Here is a 20,455-nt window from a genome sequence, read left to right on the forward strand (position 1 = left end):
AAACCTTCATACAGACTGCCAGGCACAAAACCAAACACCAAGGACACCCCATAACATGCCACAGGTAAAAGTAGGGGAGACAATGCCAATGCCAATGCCACATCACTGCAATGACAGATAAGTACCTGGCCAATTTATGCTCAGAAGATGACTCATGCCCCACGCTACAGAGGACATAAAAAAACTCCCACAAACATTGCCAATCAGACCTAGGGCAAAACACTCCTGTTGATTATAATCTCTCTTCCTACACCAGGTCTTCCAAAGTGTTCGTGTTGAATATCAGAGTGTGGAAGGGTGGGAATCACTGTCAGGAGAAAACCATAGGATCATCAGAGGAAAGGCGAGAGGAGAAGAAAATCTAAATTCTGATTGGTAAAAAGGATATTCAGTTCAGAATATAGTGCTTTTGTAGAGGGAGTTAGAGGGTTGCTAAAGGGAAGAGTAGTATTGTAGAAAAGAAACCAGGAGCTGGGATGATTGCACAGAGATGGTATTTGCCTCATCCCCATCTTTTTACCCAATGCCATGAAGAAGGCACTTTGTGAAGTGTTTATTAGATTTGTATAGCCACTTTACAATGTGCCCGAGGCTGGCAATAATAAACTGCAACTAAGTGCTGGTGAGCTGGAAGCAGCCCATCTGCACTATGCTGGCATCTCATCTTTTCTAACAGCCAGGTTCTTGCCTGCAAATGGGTCCTGTAGGCAGCTCGTGAGGACTGGTCCTTCCGCTTGCCTGCATATTGGGTCCTGTAGGCAGGTCCTTCTGCCTGCCTGCAGACGGGATCCTGGGGGCAGCGCATGTTGTTTGCCTGTGGGAAATAGTCTGTTTTTTAAAAAAAAAATTAACTAGAAAGAACAATTTTTTCTTTACTGCTGTGCCTTGGCCTTGGGGAGTAGGTTTGGGTTTTAAGCCTTCCACAGCTAACCATCCATTAAAGTAAAAAAGGAAGATAGGATCAGTAGTTTTTATTACACTGGCCAAAGAAAGAACAGTCATGAAACATTGTTCTTCCATACTGGAGACTTTGGGGATTTGTCTGATTTTCAGAATTTAAGTTTTCTGATCCCGTGTATGGTTTAAATTACTGCATGACTACACTGTGTCGCCCTTACTCAGTAATTAGAGCTCACCCAGCTCTATTGGCATCATTGGGATTACTCACCTGTGGAAGTACTTAGTAAGGGCTGCACAATATAACTGTGCATCACAATGGTTTCATTAAATAACAAATACAAAATTAATTAGAAAACAGCAGAAAGCAATAAAAGATAAAAAGAACTGTGTATATGAGACTGATGGCTAAATCATGAAAAATTTAGAACCACATTTTACCAGCTGACTGCAATTTCTGCTTAATGAAATCAGTTACAAAAAAGAATCCCCAACCGCATCAAAAATGTGAGAACTTTCACTCCCTCTCCCCTTGATCACATGAAAGATTAGCACTCAGTCTTTTCCAACAGGGGTGGTCATAAATCCTGATATTCTTATTTCTATTTTGAATCTTGTCTCTATTGAATTTATGTTAAATGATGCTACATTGTTTTGAATCAATACTTGAAGATGTTGCACCACAAGCAGCATGATCATGCACTGATGTAATGTCAGGACAGTAAAATTCGAATGTGCTAACATACACACATTTGAATTTCTGAGGGAAAAGAAGACTGTGGGAAGTGACACTAAATGTGGATGTTCTAGTCTACAATTTTCATGGAGGTGTGAATAGCAGATTGTCATCCCCCAGGATAACTTTTATGTTGTTTGTTCTTACGGTGAGTTCCATGTCCTCCTCTTCCTTTTCTTTCACTGGTTTCTCTGGTTCTTCTGGCTCCTTCTCTTGTAGATGGATCTCATTGGCTTGAGTCATGTAAGGCATGTCATCTTTGTTCTTGAACTCCAAGCTGAGAATTGAAGGAGGAAGTAGAATTCCTAGAATTACCTAAAGCAATAATAATGATAATAATAATCATCACAGTAAACAGGTTATGAGCATGGTGGTTTCTTAATATTAAATGGAACAATTCCTTTGGGAAGCATATATTCCCAATGGATGTCCCAGAGATCCAATGGCACTGGGACATCTGTCATTTGGGATTATGATTTGAAAAAAACTGTGGGGAAACAAAGGCCAGCTCTCTTATGGATAACTACTGGGGCTGAATAATTTATTTGTTCCTAAATTGTTCGCCAGATGTTTATTATTGCAAGCTGAGAAACTTTGCAAAATATTTTCTACAATATAATGCTGGTGAAACCATGAAGCCTTTACATCTTGATTCTGTAAATCCTCTCAAATTGCATGGCAGATAGTTCCAATATAAAAGTCATGAGATTATTCTTTTGCAGTTATTATTCATAAGACTCTAGCCGCCTGTGCTCCCTGACTTGCCAGTTCAGAGTACAAAATGGAAAAGGGCACAGGCTTAAGTGCATCTGAGGAGACAGAGGTTTAGGAAAAAATTCTGCTTCACTGCTAAGAAGTGTAAGTGCCTCTTATGCAGATTTTTAAGTGTATAAATCGTGAAATGATGTTTTACTTCACCCACCTACTGGCCTGAATGGCACTAAGACAACTAAGTTGCTTAGACAGCTGTATTTTTGCCCTATATGATTAAATTTGTCCTACTGTGCATAAGTACGGGGCTGGGTTGGTGTGGGCAATAAGGTGCACAGTTGATAGCCTTGAGGTTGCAAGTTTGAGGCTATAGCAGGAGTGCACATGGCAAGGCCCTGTCAGAGTCAGTATGACAATGAAGGCAACCAGCTCCATGACACTCTGTTGCTGTGAAGACATAGAAACATCTTATATGGCTCCAAAACTTGGTACTAGTGACTACTTTTCACAGAAGGGTGGTTTTTATGGTGACAGTGGTGTTCACCTTTCTACCCAGCAGCCTAGTGGTTAAGGCACTTGCACAGGATGTGAGAGATCCAGGTCCTAGGCTTTCCTATCCCAGAGGGAATTTCATTCCTGATTTCCTATAACACATACAAGCTACCTGGCTACACATGCTGGAAAAACTGCATATATGCAGTATATGCCTACGCCGTACTTGTTTGAAAGTCTTCTAGTAGGAATCCTCATTACAGTACTTTTTCACATAAAAAGTGTCTATTGGAAACATGATCAAGGATCATTAATAGGAAGGTGTGTGTGCTAGTGTTTGGAGAGAGGAAAAGAAAACCTGGCAGGTTGTTATAGCATGTGTAAAGTCTCTGACCTTACTTTCAAAAGAATAAAGCCCACATGTAGAAAGTCAGCATTTGCCAGCTCTCTGTCACTAGCCCTCCCCCACTTATGGAATACCTGCACTTTCTGTCCTGAAATCTCATCTTTCCTGTTACTCATCTCACAACCTATCTGGTTGACAAATAATTTTGGAGTGGGCATGTTACAAATTTGTTTCTGTATCACACTGTGAACAGCAGAACAGAGTCCCCTCTTCCATGCAAAGATGCAACTCTGCTGAGGCAGATCCTGCCCCATGTTGCAAAAGCTTAAACCAAATTAACACCATTAGTACCATGGCATTATTTGAGATTTACATCAGGGTAAGAAAAGTGTTTGGCATTAAACAGACATTAAATAAAATGAATAAATAGCCGGAGACCAAAATAGCAGAGATCAGAACCCAGGATCTCAGGACGCTCCCTCTTGCTTTCTCTCCTTCTGTCCCTGTCCTAGCTGCACCATGGGCCAGGATTCAACAGGAGAGGGGCAGAGCAAGCTCTTGGCCCTGCTGGCTGCACATCTCAGTGGTTAGGCACTCTGCTGGACAGAACCCAAGTCTCTCATATCCCAGACAAGTTTTCTAAAATCTAGGCCAGGGCTGTCCAATTTCTGAGTGGCCTCAGGGCCATGTGCTGCACTGGTGCCATCCTGCCATGCTGCTCTGCCCCAGAAACCCTGATTGCTGCGGCAGCAAAGGTGGAAGTGGCAAACAGGCAGGGCCCCTGGGATACACATTAATCTTTCATAGGCTGGGTGAGGCCCACAGGCCGCCAGTTGGACAGCTCTGCATTAGGTGGCTGGAGGTGGAGGAGTGGGAAACTCCAGACTGAAATGAATGGAGAGCCATGAGCATTCTCTGGAGGCATCTAATGCTGCCCATTAAAATGAATGGGATGGCCGTGCGATTTTGCAGAGCAGAAAGTCTCCCTGTCCCCTTCTGCTGGGTCACATTAGCTTGGAAACAACAGACTAAGTCAGAGATGCTGTAGCAGCTACATAGAATTTTGCCCTTGGAAATTCTCTATAACATTCAACTGATGTATTTACTGATGCATTTTCTCTTAGATTTCACTCCTATAACTTGGCAGTCATGTGGTACTGCTCTCATAAGGCAGGTGTATGGGGTCCTGTATTCACTATTTTGTGTTTCTCATCAGTTTTACCTTGTGCTTACACTTGCAACACCATACATCAAAGTTATGCAGGATCAAGTCAGTAGTGGTTTAGTACTCAGTTTGTAATCACATAACTAGCTATAACTCACAGATATCCACAATCACCAAGGCTAGACTTCAGTCAGAATGTCATAGAAAAATCCCATTTTACATCCCTTTCATAAGCACCAGTGAAACTAATTTGTCAGCTGTTGGCATGTATGCTCAGTCCATTTCCCTCCCATGAAGGGGACCACTTCATGTGCTGGACACATGTGTTGCTGAAGTCAGTCTAGGTCACTGGACTGAAGCTCTGCTTCAGCTTCCGCAGTAAAATCTCATACTCAGTTTTAGTCAAGTAATGCACTAAGATGCCTTGAACACACGTGCATGAGACAACTTTTACTGCACTCTTTTCCTGCCTGAAGAGAATCACTTCAAGGGAAGGAGAACAGAAGGATAGAGAGTTATGGGCTAAGGTACAATATAAAGTATAAATAATACTTTATATAAACTGAATATGAATAAACTGAGCAGGACAGGTGCAAGAATCTGTTGTTAGAGCAACAAAAAGGGAAAATGGAATTTACTCATCGCAAAAAGTAGAGTGCAAGGGGTCTTCTCTGTGGCAGAAGAGGTAGATACTGTAAGGAAGGAAGTGTGTAATAGAAAATGGGTAGACCCATTATAGTAAGTAAGAGCTACTGATCCATGAGCATGGCATCTCAAAAGGCAGGTTGGAAGATGTTCTAGCCACTCAGGGGGGCCAAAGGGCTCAGAGCACAGATGATTAAAAAACAAATGGCTAGGAGGGGGAAGATATTCCTAAATGGATGAGCACTTTCTATTTTTAAGTAGAAAGGCATTTAAATAGAACTCCTACATGAGTGAGGTAAGAATCTTATCATCAGTCCCTGACACATTTAACACCGATGCTGAATTAGCTTCAGCAGTGTAATGATGCATTGATGTATGCGTTGTTCGTTATTATTTTCAACGGTATGAGTAGCTTTAACACTCTTTTGCATAGTATAACTGCTGGAGCAAGTGCTGATTTTTACACAAAAACCCAATACAAATGAGGGACTGCCTGTCTTAGGGAATGTTACCATATCTGGTAGTTAAGGGGGCAATACTAATTCTTGGTCTGACTAGTGAGCATTTTGATGAAGGTGAATGAAGCACAGACCAGTTCTTCTTGGACAGCAATTCACTCCCCAAGTTCACTCTGCTGGGTTGTCAGTTTTACAGAGAAATTACACATGATACAGTATTGGAGAGTGAATTATCTTCTGGATCCCCAAAGGGTACTCCCTCCTGGTGACGCATCAGGTAGATTGGCAGGGGACTGTAGGGTAATTTGTGCAGCTGCTGCATTTACTTGTTCTGGGGATCACTCCTCTGGGGCTGCCAATACAGCACCTTTCACTACAGCAATATATTCACTCACACACCCTTTTTTATGTATTGATTGATTTTTAAAACTATGGCCAAATCTTGAAGCATTCCAAGAGGATGACATACTCATGTCTTTGCTCAATCCTTTTAGCAGTAACTTTCCCATGGGAAAGTTTGGAGAGAGTCTGGAGAAAGGACTGAGTAAAAGCTGAGTAAGTTACTAGATTTCAGGTTAGTGATGGTATTCTCCTATTCTAAAGCTTCACAGGGAAAAGATGAGCACAGTGTGATGTTCTTATAAATAAATTATGGTACATCATCCATGCATTAGCACATCAAGCTGTTACAAATTTGGTGGGGACCCTTTATGATCCGCTAGACCTCTTGTTATTAACTAATTTTAAAGCAGCACTGACCTTTAGACCTGAATTTTTGCGCATCCGAAGTCGGCCCATCCACATGTCAGTGAGCAGCATTTGGCTGCAAGTGTGAGCAATGAAATCTCGGTGCTTGGCTGCCACAGCAAGCTGCAGGCAGGTGGCATTGCTCCAGTTCTTCAGCTCATAGGTCAGCAGTTTCATTGCCAGTTGTTCATCCTGCTTGTATGATTGGTCCAACAGCTCTACCGCCAACTGGCCAAAATCCCTGAAACAGAGGGTGCTCTCATTAACCTGAAAACCTTCTTGCATGGAAAGTATACTGTTCATGACAGATTTAGCAAGGGCTGCCCCATGCTCCCACTGTCATGATGCTGACTGCACGCTGAGGCTCACCATGGCTCCAGTTTGGCATCCAAATAAGTTGCCTGATTTAGATTTTGCTGAACACCCTCAGCTCTCAGGTGCCTGCTCCCACCATCCTGCTCCCTTTCTCACCATTTTCTCCTTGAAACCCACTGGGGGAGCAAACCAGCTCCCCAGTGCTTGCTCAGTTGGTCAGGCCCCCTGGGAATGGGAGCCATTATCAACCCCTGTCTAATCACTCATTAAATTCCAGCTGCTCCCTGATTCATTGATTTTTTAGGCCAGAAGGATTATTATAATAATCTACTCCAACCCTCTGCTCCTCTATTTTGATCCCCTGATTAATTATATTGTGTGCTTGGAAATGGCTTTTTGTAGTTCTGAACAACTATCATTAGGTAAGATGAGCAGAGTGACTCAAAGTAATCACAATCTGATTTGAAAGACCGCTAGGAAAGTATAGAGGTCCAGGTCCATAGATAGTATGTGTACTTCTCTGATACCTGCCCATTTTAGAAGCTAAGTTATTAGCAGTACAGTTGTCATGCACTCAGATTTCATACATGTTTTATAATGTAGATGCTCCCTGCAAGCCATTCACACTTTGCTTTGAATAGATTGTATTTCCCCCACAACTTTAAGCTAATTTTTGGCAGCACAAGCAACCTCTGACTTCCCAGAAAGCGTTCTTGAAAAGAAGTCAACCTGGAATTGTGGTTCAGCTCCTGAGATATGTCATCCACCATGTCATTTTCTGATGCTTCGTGGGCCATGGCTTTGCAGAGTTTACAGGCCACCAAAGCTTTAGCCATAGCCTCCTCCCCATGCTGCCAGAAGAAGAGGGCCATCTTTTGACGCTTCATCAGGACAGCCCACACCATCAACTCATGGAAGGGGAAAGGAAAATGGTTAATTTCAGGATCATCCAAATCAATATCCACTTCTTCCTCTCGTTTCTTAGTTGTCTTCCTTCCTCTTCGCAAAGGGACATCATCCTGTCAAACAAGTGGAAAAGATTGTTCCAAAAAGTGGACTAAATCTGTTTATACTGTATATAGGAGGAAACACATGAGAAAGCTAATTCCTTCACCCCTAGGCACATTTGTGCAACTTACTTTCTTTTCTCTGTTAATTAGGCTGATTCTAATTATTCACCAGGTTGTGATTTTCTATGAGAATTTTTGCTGCCTCCCACTCCTCTTCCCTACGCAAACTTACAAAATTAACATCACAATCTTGGAAAAATAATAACCAGCATAAATGTGCTTCATGTTAAATTATGGTTCAGCTCTCCAAGGCCTTGCTGAAAGGAAATAAAAGCCAACTTCACCCTTTTTTGGGGCAGTGCAGAGCACAATCACAAGATTCCAAATCAGTCTTGGGAAAACCACCCTTATCTTTAATTTCTTGTTTGCCCATTTACCTCTGATTTTTAACAACAATCTAACTCGGGCAGAGGCACTCATCTGTGATGGACTAAAGGTGTTATTGTGATAGTGCTGTGTTAACTGTATTCACGTTATAATATTGTGTGACTCAATTTACTTCTTTAGCATGTACACAAAGAATGGAAAATTAAGACCCAAGGCTGGCTATGTGCAGGATGAGAGGAGATGAACCTTTAGCATCAACACAGTCTTGAATGGATGTATTACCCAGCACCCAGAAGGTGTCCAGGGGAGATAACCATGACAATGGAAGAGGCAGATGGAAAACATCAGTTTGGCAGCTTATGATCAGAAGAGTCTAGGGAGAAGTTTTGTGGACCTGAAGAGACTAGAAAAGGGAACAGCTGAGTATCTTTGGGAGTTCTCCTGCTTGTGCGGGCTGGGCTGGGGATGGAGGGATTGCTTAACCCCTTTGGAGGGGACAGAGAGCCTCTGGTTGGCTGGCCTTTGCCCCAGTAAATGCCTTTAAGAGACTGTCTGCTGTGCGGTTTGGAACTGTGGATTGCACTTGATTGTTCCAAGAGAAGGTGAAATCCCTGTCAGGAGTGAAACTGGATGCTCACTTCTTGAGTCTGGGCCATGGAGAACCAGGGACGGTAAGGGACTGAAAGGCTGGAGTGCCAGAGTGAGGAAGGAGCATGGGCTCTCCCCTTGCTCTATAAGCCAAGCCTGGGCTGGAGTCAAGGGGTACTCATACACTAGACAAGGTTACAGCAGTCCTGAGCAAGCGCCCCCTGGGAGGGCACTTTGTGACATCACCTCTTTCCCCTTACAGAAAAAATCCTAGGAGGATTTGAAGGATGTTCCATTCAAAGATAACTATTATCGGCTTGTCCCTTCCCGCTTCTGTCTCATTCTTTGTGTTTCCCCTTCTGATCCTACTGGTGGTATAACTTACTGGTTCATGCACATTCTCCCTGTTTTTTCCTCTCATGCACCACTGTGTTCCTTTTGTCTGTTTCTAATGCTACGTTGCTGTTCTTCTTGCTCTTCCTGAGTGCCCATCCTGCTTATTCTTTCTGTTCCATTTTTTGACCTATTGCTTGTCTTGTCCTCTTTTTTCCCCTTCTGTTCCAAGATTGTTTAACCTGAATTCTGCTCCATTTTTGAGCAGCAAAGTGAAGCTCTATGGTACAGAGCTCCCTAAAAAGCCAGGTGAAGCACCACAGAGCCTGAAGGGTGTTGGATTATTGGAGACTAGATAAAACCCTGATAAGGAATTATACTAGTTTCTACCATTTCTTCTCCTCATCTTGCATTTCCCTGTCAAGATATTTTTACTATTTTATTCTAATATTTTTTTAATTAAATATAATTAAAACATTGTTATAAAAGCAACAATTATAAACAATATAAAGCAATATAGTTTACCTCTAATAGAAATATTATGGCTGGGATTTTAAAAAGGCCCCTATGTTGTTCTAACTGTTCCCATTATTGACAATGAGAGTATGGTTGGGTTGATACTTTTGAAATCCCACCCTAACTACCAAAATATTTTCATATTTTTTCTATTATATTATTTTTATATTATTTAATATATTTGTATTATTTAAAAATTATATTTTTAAATACATTCAGTGGCCCAGGTATTCTATGATTAGGCAGCCACAAATTCTGCCACATGCTGATTTTGCTCTGGCGCATTGAATTATGCTCCAGAATTAAAGACTGCTTATACATGTGCTCAGAGGTGGTGGGTAGGGCATTGGGTGCTTTAATTAGAGGAGTTCCCAGAGAGCCCCTCTACTTGAAATGCTGCAGCATCTCATGCATTAAGCTTCTGCATGTTTAAAAATGGCGGCAAGATGCTTTAACTAAAGCTCAGTCGATAAGCTTTAGTTAAAGTGCCCCCATGGCCATTTTGAAATGCTGGGGAGAGGGGTGGTTGGGGGGGGGGACAGGACTTAATGCACATAATGCTGCAATGATGTTAATTAGATTAGATTAGATGTTAGAGTGATTAATCGAGTCTGCTCTGACACATTCTAATTAGAATGCATCGGAGCATGTCTATAGGCAGCCAAAATCTTCATCTTTTAGCATACTGAAGAAATTCTTGAATGTGGGAGAAAAATGTGAGATGATGCAGTTGGCAAACAGCTTGCAACAACTGCTGAGAGAAGGGCGAACTGCACATATGCAGCTAACTAAGGGTGTTCACTCTGAAATTTAACAATTCAATTGCTAAGGCCAGTCCTGGTGCTTCTGAGCCAGACGTGGATACCCTTGCTCACAGTGAATAGCCTCATACTTAGGTGGTCCAGGGGAAGTAAACAAAGTGATCTATGGAGTAGGACACTATTCACGAGGAACAAGAACATAAGAATTTGGCCCCAGTTTAACAGAAGCATTCGACTCATGTGGCTATCTCCTGCTTTTGGGTGCAATGGCAGGTAATGGGTCAGGGATCCTGGAATATCTAGCTGCTGGAGTGACAAACTAGCATTCTTCACACTCCTACATCCCCCAAAATTTGAAGTCACCCCTGACTGTTCATACTAAGAGGAAGGGAGTGGCAAGACCCTAAGACAAAGGTCAACATAAATTTTATGTGCATAAAGAATTCTGCATTACTTGCTTCACTTCCCAGAAAGTCTTTCAGTTTTTATGGTTACTGGCCTGGGATATTGGTTTCAAGTCACTGAACTGTTTAAATGCATATGTGTGCTTTTCATCAGAAAGATCAGGTGACAGAAGGCTATCCTCTGTCCTTATTGCTCAGTATTGTTGATCAAGCATATTGAGAAATGGATTTTCTGTTTGCATTTATATAAGCAATGTATCTTGATGAAAATTACTATTATCTGTGACTTATTTCTCATTCAGAGCTGATTTCTCATTTACTAGTATGGTTGCCAAAATGAAACTCAACTACAGTAAATGATGATAATCTGTTTGGTGAGAAATTAACCTAAATATTTGTTACAAGTCACCTACCTCCATTCCAAGCAGTTTCAGGGCCTTTGGCTGTACAAAAAAAAGTTAAGAAATAGCTTATATACGCTGCTCATAGGCAAGGAAAAGGTCTAATGAAAAAGCCTAGAATATTATAAACAAAAATACATAGTCTTAATGTACTTTCTGCCAAACACCACCCCCTACCTTTCTCTTCAATATGGCATAACTTTATCACTTGGCATAAACTAGAATAATCTTAGGGATGTTTTAGGAATAGTTTCAGGGATAGTCTGTTAAGGGGCAATCAAACCTGTTGAGGATTGCTGGAGTATATTAGCATTCAGTCTATACTCTTATCCCTAGCACAGCCCCATGTCAGAGGATGCAATGCAGTGTCTCAGGGATTTTCTGCAGCTTTATGGCTCCTTTGAATTGCTGTGGTGATACAAAGGGCCTATCAATCTGGCTCAAGGTTTACAAGGCCTCAGTGTATGTAGCTTTTCCATTGAGTGGTTAAGGGAAGGGACCATTTCTCTGCAGAGAAAAGAACTGCTAGAAAAAAGCCCAGAATAACAGAAATGTCTTGTCCAGGGTGGAACTGGCAAAACCAGCCAACAAACCCAACAGTTCTCCAGTTTCTCTTTTGATGTAAACATTTCACAGAAGTTGGTGTATGGTATGGCAAACATCTAAGACTGCTGAAGTCATATTCATGTGTATCACCTGGACATATGTGGATATGAACCCAGACATGAAATGAGTGTGACAGCTAGAGAGTAAGCTAAGAGAAATAAATACAAGTAACAAAGGATCAAGATCTGTTCTAAGTTACACATCTATGAATCTGAAGCAATTTCTTTTGGAACAAGAATAAGCAGCTGTTTGTTTTATGAAGACAGTAAAATGACTCCAGATCCAACCCTGTGTAATGCAGTAAAGGCCTAGGCTTCAAAGCGTACAAAAGTGTGTCACTGTCCCATACCTATTGTCTCAACAATAAGAGAAGTTTCAAGCCCACTGAAGCCAAGGTATAGTTATATTTTATTGTTGCTATAATTTCTTTATGCAGTCCCAAGATGATGAGCACACAGAAAGAGAATTTAGGCTAAGTACAGACAGTCAACAAGCCTGAGGTAGAACTGATCTAATCTACGCAGGTTTCTCTAAGCTGCGTCAATTGGGCTGTGAGCGAACGGAACTCGTGTTTGCTCTGTGGTTGGGGTGCTCGTGCCTCCCAGCATGTCAGACATTGCCCATGGCAGCTAAATGCTGATGAATGGCTGTACCATCCCTGACTAGCTGTCAGGCACATGCCTCCCCTCTCTGCCCTCTCACCTGGCAGGCAGCTGTAGGCAGACAGTGGAGAGAGACACACTTGATACGCTCAGCAGCATGGGGGTCACTGGGATTTGGTCAGGACACCCCAGCCAGGATAGAGGTGGGGGCGGAGAGTGGGTCTGGTGAGCTGCTGGGGAAGGTAGTGCCAGCGACACACCCCGTGTTCCCAGCCAGTGGGGCATAGAGTATGCCTGCCGTGTCCAGGACCCTGGGACCCTGTGCTGCAGCAGGAATTTGGCATTGGCTCCACAGGGAAAATCCTGTAAGTCCTTCCTGGAGCCACTGCAGCACAGGGTCCAGAGCATCCCTGCTGTATCCTGAACCCCAGCACCCAGTGCTACAGAAAGTCTGGGAAGGGCTTGCAGGATTTCTCCCCCGCTAGAACCAGTGCCAAATTACTGGATGAAACCACCTCTTTGGGACAGCCATGACCCCACAGCTGCAGAGAAGTAGCCTCAGCCAGGAATTTGCCACTGGCTGTGGGTGATCTGTACCCCCCTGACTTGGGCCAGGAATTTGGGGTGTGCTGCTGGCACCACCTTCCCACAGCGGTTCAGGAGCATCACTCCCCACCCCACCTCTGTCCTACTTACTGCTGTCAGACAGAGAGCTTGGAGATGGGGTAGCCAAGGCACAGCACCCTGTGAAGGAGGGTTAGGAGGTTCTGCAAAGTCCCCTGGGATACGGGCAGATAGTGACCTACCTTGATTCATGAGCAGACCTGGCACTGATGTTCGATAGCCTGGTCCAACCTAGTTTGAGTAAATCTGATACTATATGGATCCAGATCTATCTTAGACTAGGATCTGCCATTTTGAAACCAGTCTATATGCCCTGAATTTCTGTTTTGTTACAGGTATACACCAGTTTCCGACCACCTAAACTGAAAAAAGTGCAATGTTTGCACAAAGCCATAGTTCCTTCAAAAGGCTTTGGATGTATATATTCATATATAGAGCTTCTAAGGCCAGAAGGGGTGATTTTATGATCCAAATCTGACCTTGACAGGCATCAGGACCTCACCCAATAATTCTGCATCAAGTCCATGAAAAACAGGGTGAGTGGCTGACTGTCAGTAGATCACAGAAAGGCAGTTGCTTATTACGTACAAAACCCTGACCACAGTGGACAAACAGTAGAGAGAAATGTTGCTTTTGTAAAATTTAGAAACAGCTAGGAAACAATCAATATTAATTTCCTTGCTGCCCTGACTTGCAGTGTTTTTATTACTTCACAGCAGAGTTACAGGATCACTCCTTACCCTCTTGGGGCCAAACAAGTTGTGGTAGAGGGTTCTGAATCGTTTTCGGGTGTAGTTGCAGCGATAAGCCCCTCCCATCAGATATTCAATCACTAGTCCAATATCAATCAAACTTATTCTATAATCTGGAGGTAGATTTCCCTATCAAATGAAAGAAAAAAGAAAAACAGACAAAAGATAAAGCTGATTATTAAGGACACAATTCAGCATTATAACTATCTACATCAGAGTAAAACAACTAAAATAGTTAAGTAACATAGGAATGTATTATTATGCTGGTTAATTAATTCACCTTAAAATAGATCCAACCGAAACCTGGATATTCTCGCTTGGAAAGAAGACATAAATTAAATAAGAAGGTGCGGAAGTTGTTGTTGGCAACAGAAGATAATAGCGTCAGAAAACAGTATTCAAATTCTTCAGCTGAGGGAAACAAGAAACACCACTGCAGAACAAAAAAGCATGAGGACCAGGCATTTTCCAAAAGGTCAAGCACACTTGTTGAACTCTAGTCTCTCTGGGTAATGAGGCTGCTGTACCATCTGCCCATAATATCTCTCCTCCTGAATATGTTTATGCTAGGTTTCATTTGAGCTGCCGTGTCTGCCTACCTTTGTCAGCCATTTGTGAAGGCAGCTCTAAACCATTTGCACTCAAACAGCTCCTTAGCTGTGATTCCACTTCTTCCAGAGAGTATGTCTTCCTGACAGTAATGCACTTATCAAATATAAGGAAGGTGTGGGGAAAAGGTTAATTAACAAGATATTCACTCTATTGGACTTAACATTTGCATGAGCTGCATTTCTTTTTAAAAAATTGCCAGAGTCAAGGAAATCTGTAACCATATGCTTTGTAACCCGAATTAAATTGACTCACAAGTTCCTTCTCTTTGCTAAACATGCTATCCATGGAATAGGGCACCTTAGAAAGCTGTAATGAGCATCAAGTGGTTCTCATTCTTAACCAGTTTTCTGTTGTATTTTGATTTTTATCAGCAAATCTACAAACCCAGTGATTTTTTTCAGATACTGCCCTCTTGTGGACCCAGTACATTCCATTGTACAATCAATGTTTTCAGCACAAGAATCTTAAAGCCAATGGGAACTACACTGCTTCTTTCCTATATATTGCTTTGAAAAATGAGCCCTTGGAGTGATGGAGTCACCTCTGTGACAAAAAAAAAACCTTTGGCCCTGAAAAGTCACTTCTGATTCTTTGCTGCCTGATTTCAGATCTGTTCTAGTACTGGCATAAACTTGGATTAGCTTCCAAAGCCATCCAAGGCTTCCCCAGCATTTAATTTTAAATAGGAAGTGCTAACAATAAATGTACTAAATATTTATGGTCCCCACTTGCCTGTTCCTTAGCCTATTTTCTTCCTCCTTCTGTTGTCAATGCTGCAAATAAAGACGCTAAGGTCATAAGTTCTGTGCAGAACTCTGAAATGAGACCTTAAACACAGTTCTCCTCTGCTCTGCAAAGAAGTTGAAGCCCAAATTCTGTGTTCACATATGCATTATGGACACTTTTGCTCCATACCAACATTATGGAATTTTATGCGTACTTAACTTATGTGCTCAAATCCTTCTACAGGTATGTGGCTTAAGACTGAGGAAGCACACATGCAGCCCCCATGCACTTTGAGTATGCCTGAACTTGCATTTTTATGCTGAGTGCATGTAAGAGCGTGTTGCTTTTGCCCTTTGTGTGTTTGGATCTGAAGCTCTGACAATGCTTTGCCTAAGTGAAGGGCTTTGCCATAGTTTCCCTGGGAAAACTATTCTTTCCCATTTGCATTTCTGAGTGCCACCCATGTAGTAGTTGTATTTCAGCGGCAATTACAAAGCTATAAATAATTTGGGAATTTTTGGGGGGGTGTAAGGAATGAAAGGAACAACTCAAAGTTAAATTGTTATTACTTTTCTGGGCTCCCTTCCTGGTCTCCTCCTTCCTATGAACTTCCCTACCTACCCACATGCAGTATTTCAAGGACAATGAAAATAGAACAGGTTCCAAAAGGAGAGGCTAGTAGCTTTCCCTTGTAAATATCTGGATTTGTAGGAGTCCCCAAAATCAGTCTATTTTAAGCTCATCACTACAGTATCTGAACACTTTCCAGGCGATTTCATAGAGTTTCTCAATTTTGGAGATTGGAGTTCAAAAGTGCCCTCAGGTAGATTTTTTTTTTTGGTGGTGTGGGGGGCGGGGAGGGAGAGAGGCAGGGAATGAGGGATAAGGAAACACTGAAAAGATACTACACTGCAATTCTATATTCCTGGCTTTATATTGACAATTACCAATTCTGGGGAGCAAAAAAAGGAAACAGGGTGCATCTACAAGTGTGCTTTACTTCAGTTGACTAATTAGTTCTGTAGGAAAGCATCACCATCTACATGTGCACTAGGGTTGTGTGAAGCTACGGTCCCTGATTCGATTCGGCAGAGATTCAGTCGAATTCAGTGTCCGAATCTCTGAATCCGAATTGAACCAGAGGACCCTTTAATCTCTCTGAATTGAATTGGAACCCTCTGGATTGATTTGGAGATTCGGAAAGACTTGGAGATTTGGACATAAAGACAGCTTTAAATGTTTTTTCTACATACCTCTAGGTAGCAGGGGCTCATAAATGCTGCAGTGCTGGGGTGCATGGAGTGTCCCACTGAAGCATGGTGGGCTCCCCAGCATGCTTGGCAGCAGACCTGGAAGTGGATCAGAAGCACTTCAGGTTCACTTCTGTGTCTGCTGGGGAGTGCGCAGGGGGGGCCCCTGCACACCCCAGCACCCTCCTGGCTTGGTGACTGGTGCCTCCTTGGTCTGGGGGGGGCACCCGGGGTCCCCCTGCAGCTGATTGCTGAGCTTGGGAGGAGCAGGCGAGGGCCCCCAGTGCACTCCCCAGCAGACCCAGAAGTGGACTGGAAGTATTTCTGGTCCACTTCCGGGTTCGCTGCCGAGCATGTGGAGGGCCCCCTGCACTCCTGTGGGACGCTCCATGTGCCCCAGCATTGCAGCAATCACGAGCCACACGTGCTACCTCAAGGTATGTAGAAAAAACATTTAAATCTGTGTCTATGTCTGAATCACTGATTCTCTGAATCAGCATCGAATCTTCAGATTCAGATTCGGCCGAATCAAATCACTGTCCCTGATTTCGGGCCGAATCTGAATCCGAATCAAATAGGGTCTGTTTTGTACACCTCTAATGTGCACCCATATTAGGGAGCAGTAAATTAATTAACTTCGCCATAAGATAGTACTGTTGGGGACAGTACTGTATTATGGTAGAATACTTACATACACTGAAACACAGGTGTAGACAGCTGTAGGACCTACTGAAAAAAAGTTTGCTGCGTGGTGGCTCCTATAATCTTGCAGTTTCCCCTGCATGCCCACCCTCCACTTCTGATTGGTGGAGAGGCCCTGTCACTCACTGTTGGGAGGTGAAAACCACTGTTTTAACTGCGGTGTGGTTTCTGCCTCCTGGCTGGTTAGCAGCAAGCAGCAGGAGGCAAACCCATGCCATATTTAAAACGGTGGTTTTCACCTCTTGGCCATCAGGAGTGAGCAGTGGGGCCCCTGTGCCAATCAGTGGTGGGGGGAGGTGGGGAGTGCACAGGGGAAACTGCAAGATTAAAGAAGCCACCATGCAGCGAACTTCCAGTGAACTGACAGGGGTTGGCTGGGGCACAAGGGTGTTACAGTATGGATGGGGGCGGCCTGCTGCCTAGCCCTGCACTGCCCCAGGCAGCTCCTCTGCTGCCTGATGCTGCCACCCAGAGCTGACCCCCTCCAGACTCCCCTGCCAGCCCAGGGCTGCTCTGCCCCACCAGGTACACGTGGCCCCGGACACATGTGTAGATGCTGTGCCTAGGAGCAGCTGACTCCAACGGAGTTTATTGCTTTGAATTAATTGCACATGTAGATGCAACCACAGTGCTTTACCCACAGAGCTCCAGAGTTAAGGATAAACAGCACCACTTCCAGTTATGGTTAGTGGCACCACCTTAGTTGGCAGGCAGCTGGAGAGTTCAGGCAGCTCTGGGCTACCTGTACTATCTCATCAAAGAGCAGATAGACACCTGTCATGATAAAGCAGCACTATTTTACATTACCTTTTGTCACAGCACAACAAAAGGCAAGGATGTCTATTTGCTCACTATTTGTGCTGCCATAAAAAAAAAAAAAATACGGTGCCACAAATGCTTTGTCAAGCTCTGTTTGTTTTTACCCTGAGAGAAGCCACAGCACAGTCCTTTGGCATCCCAGCATGCTTGGTTCCCAGATCCTCCCACAGGGAGACAGTGTGTAACTCAGGCTGGACTCTACTGCTCCAGCCAAGCAGGGTGGCCTTCACAATCCCCACATTGTGCCACAGAGAGACACAGACTGGGAGGCAATCCGGGTCAGCCAATTAGGGCAGCCCTGCATACTGCTGTCATCTATTGACAGGCAGACTGGGGAGCCTGTAGAACATGCTGAGATGTGTGATGGCTGTGCAGTGGTCTGGCACTCAAACATCTGTTCTGGTACATTTTTCTACAAGGGAAACAAACCCAAGAGATTTCTCTCAGGTTGCTTGAACATTTGTACATAGCCAGTATTGAATCCTAATCAAAGAAACCCTGTGATGTAAAGCCTATGGAGAACTTTCTACTGCAAGAACTGGAACATCTCTTTACCCCTGCCTTCTGTAACATAAACATTAGGCAACTCTTCACATGTGTGCATTTTAATAAAGAAATCCAAAAGAAAACACTCAACTGCACTCAAGGCAGAGAAGTGTCAGGGCAAATGTTGACAAGTTACTTTGTTGAATGAGCTATTAGAAGGTGTTCAGACACTGCCACAATGAACGTGGTAACCATGCATACAGAATAAGCCAGAAGATACCAAAACAGTAGCCTGAAGGAAGGCAGGTCTATGCACTGTACACTTTATCCCATCATCAAATCTCATAGAGAGTTGATCTCAAATATCTCCTATTGAAGAGTTCCTTTGGGATCCAGAGATGGAAAGCCAACACTGCAAAGATGGCACACTTATTCTTATCCAGCCTTCTCTATACAAGAGAAAGCTTTGTATCAATCACCAAGTGGAATGGGCAGCCCAGAGATAAGGTCATACAGACCTGTTCAACAATTCACAAACAGAAAAAAGGCCTATTTCATAAAAGTGCCATTCTGAATAACTTCCCCAGATCTAATTATCTCATTGTACTGTGTCATACTGTTTGACACATGATAATTCTAGATTAATTAATGATAGACACAGCCTAAGAAGTCAATTAGTGAACCCAGAAAAAATACTGTAGTAAAATGATAATTTTTACTGTAAAGCTACATTTTTCCCCTTAGAACTTATTTAATGTCCTTTATTAAAACTATCACATTTGCTATAGTGTTATACAGCACAGACTGCAGTAAATCTGAAGTTACTTTAATATTGTCATTACATAAGGGTTACTAATTCACTGATTATTTTTTACGAATGTTACCACGTTTTTCATTGGGAATAGTTTGCAGACAGAGGCCTGTAGCGGTTTTGCACATCCGCCTGACTTCGCTGCAGATGTGTTTATTGGGTTTAGATCAGTGATGCATGAGTGTGAAGGGCAGATGCTCCCTGGCTGTTACATATCTGCAGAATGGATGTTGAGGGCACTTTTATTCACTTGTGCAGCAGGCAGGAGAGACATGCAGTCCCACAGGTCCTGAGCATAAGGAGAGTTTTATGTCTGTTTCAATAGATGCACATAATGTTTCAAAGAGGTGGGGATAGATGGGGGAGGTGATCTCCTGGCCTGTGGTCCACTACACTGTTGCAGAGATGGACCTGGGATGAGAAACCATTCTGTAAAAGGGGATGGCTGCAGAGGCATTTTGTAGGAGAAGTCATTCTGCTTTCTGGGGCGAAATGCCTTCCAGAACTGCCCCCCGCAGCAGTATGCATCTGCACTGCTCCTTGCTATTGGCTGCTATTGTTATGTTTTGTGAAGCTGCACTAAAGATTAGCTAGTAATGTGTCTGTGTTCTGAATACTTAATGAAAGTCAGCTTGTCCTATAAAAAATATCCCCCCACTCCACCCAACTACCTATTTTCTTTCTTCATAATGTTCCAGTCAGTGCAGATTTTACCTGAAAAAGGACTGTGTGGCGGCCTGTTGTTTGTCATTTCATTTAAAATCCAAACCAATTACAAGATATCATATAATAGATATGTTTAACTTTCTACCACTCTAAAGGTAAAGGATCAACTTTAGGCCATGGCAGAAATGGGAGCAACTATTATTGAAGTGAAATAGAATTGGAGCTCTTTACCACTGATTTAAATGGGAGCAAATTGATCACTTTACACATTAATCTTCTGCAACAGAAACATGTGAATTGACAAAAATTACAGTTATTACTTTGCAATTATGACTATGCACTCTAAACATAAAATACAACATGCTATAACATATATTAGAAAATTGGACTTGACGCTTCACTATGCAATTATTTAGTTTTCAAAGGCCTGTATGACATTTAGACATATATCTTCCAATAAAATAAATTTAATAGAAGATGAATCAAAATCCCCAATACAGCTTTGAAAGTTTCATTTGGCTTAATTAAAGGGAATGATTTATTAAAGAAACCTCATAAAATCGTAGCAGAAACACATATTCTAGAATACATACCATACACAGAGCTCAATCCCAACAGCATGCATAGGAATAATTATAGGTAACAAGTAATTTTATTAAAGTTGATAGGACTACCCACATGAGAAAAAAATTATCTAGGTGCAGAGTATATGACAGCTCACTCCCACACATACCAAACACATACTTTTTTTATAGGAGATGAACTGCTTTCAATTTTTAGCAATAATATTTAATAATAAATTTCAGCAAACTACTGCAAATGCTTCAGGGTTTAACCCAGCGATACTGTAGTTTCTGCATTAATGTTCAAGTAAGCTTTGTAATACA

General features: G+C 42.6%; 1 protein-coding gene across 1 annotated transcript in view; it reads right to left on the reverse strand.

Moving 5' to 3' along the window:
* Window positions 1-539: 539 nt before the first annotated feature.
* Window positions 540-20,455, reverse strand: part of LOC132249506 (transient receptor potential cation channel subfamily M member 3-like) — a 28,274-nt gene continuing 8,358 nt past the window's right edge. The window contains exons 3-8 of the mRNA XM_059724788.1: window positions 13,485-13,625; window positions 10,925-10,954; window positions 7,242-7,531; window positions 6,210-6,438; window positions 1,781-1,948; window positions 540-814 (exon numbers count right to left, since the gene is read on the reverse strand). Coding sequence (XP_059580771.1) covers window positions 557-814; window positions 1,781-1,948; window positions 6,210-6,438; window positions 7,242-7,531; window positions 10,925-10,954; window positions 13,485-13,625 — 1,116 coding nt within the window. The 3' untranslated portion in view covers window positions 540-556. The remainder of the gene's footprint in view (window positions 815-1,780; window positions 1,949-6,209; window positions 6,439-7,241; window positions 7,532-10,924; window positions 10,955-13,484; window positions 13,626-20,455) is intronic.

The sequence above is a fragment of the Alligator mississippiensis genome, chromosome 3 (genome assembly GCF_030867095.1).
Source record: "Alligator mississippiensis isolate rAllMis1 chromosome 3, rAllMis1, whole genome shotgun sequence".
In the NCBI taxonomy this organism is placed as follows: Eukaryota; Metazoa; Chordata; order Crocodylia; family Alligatoridae; genus Alligator; species Alligator mississippiensis.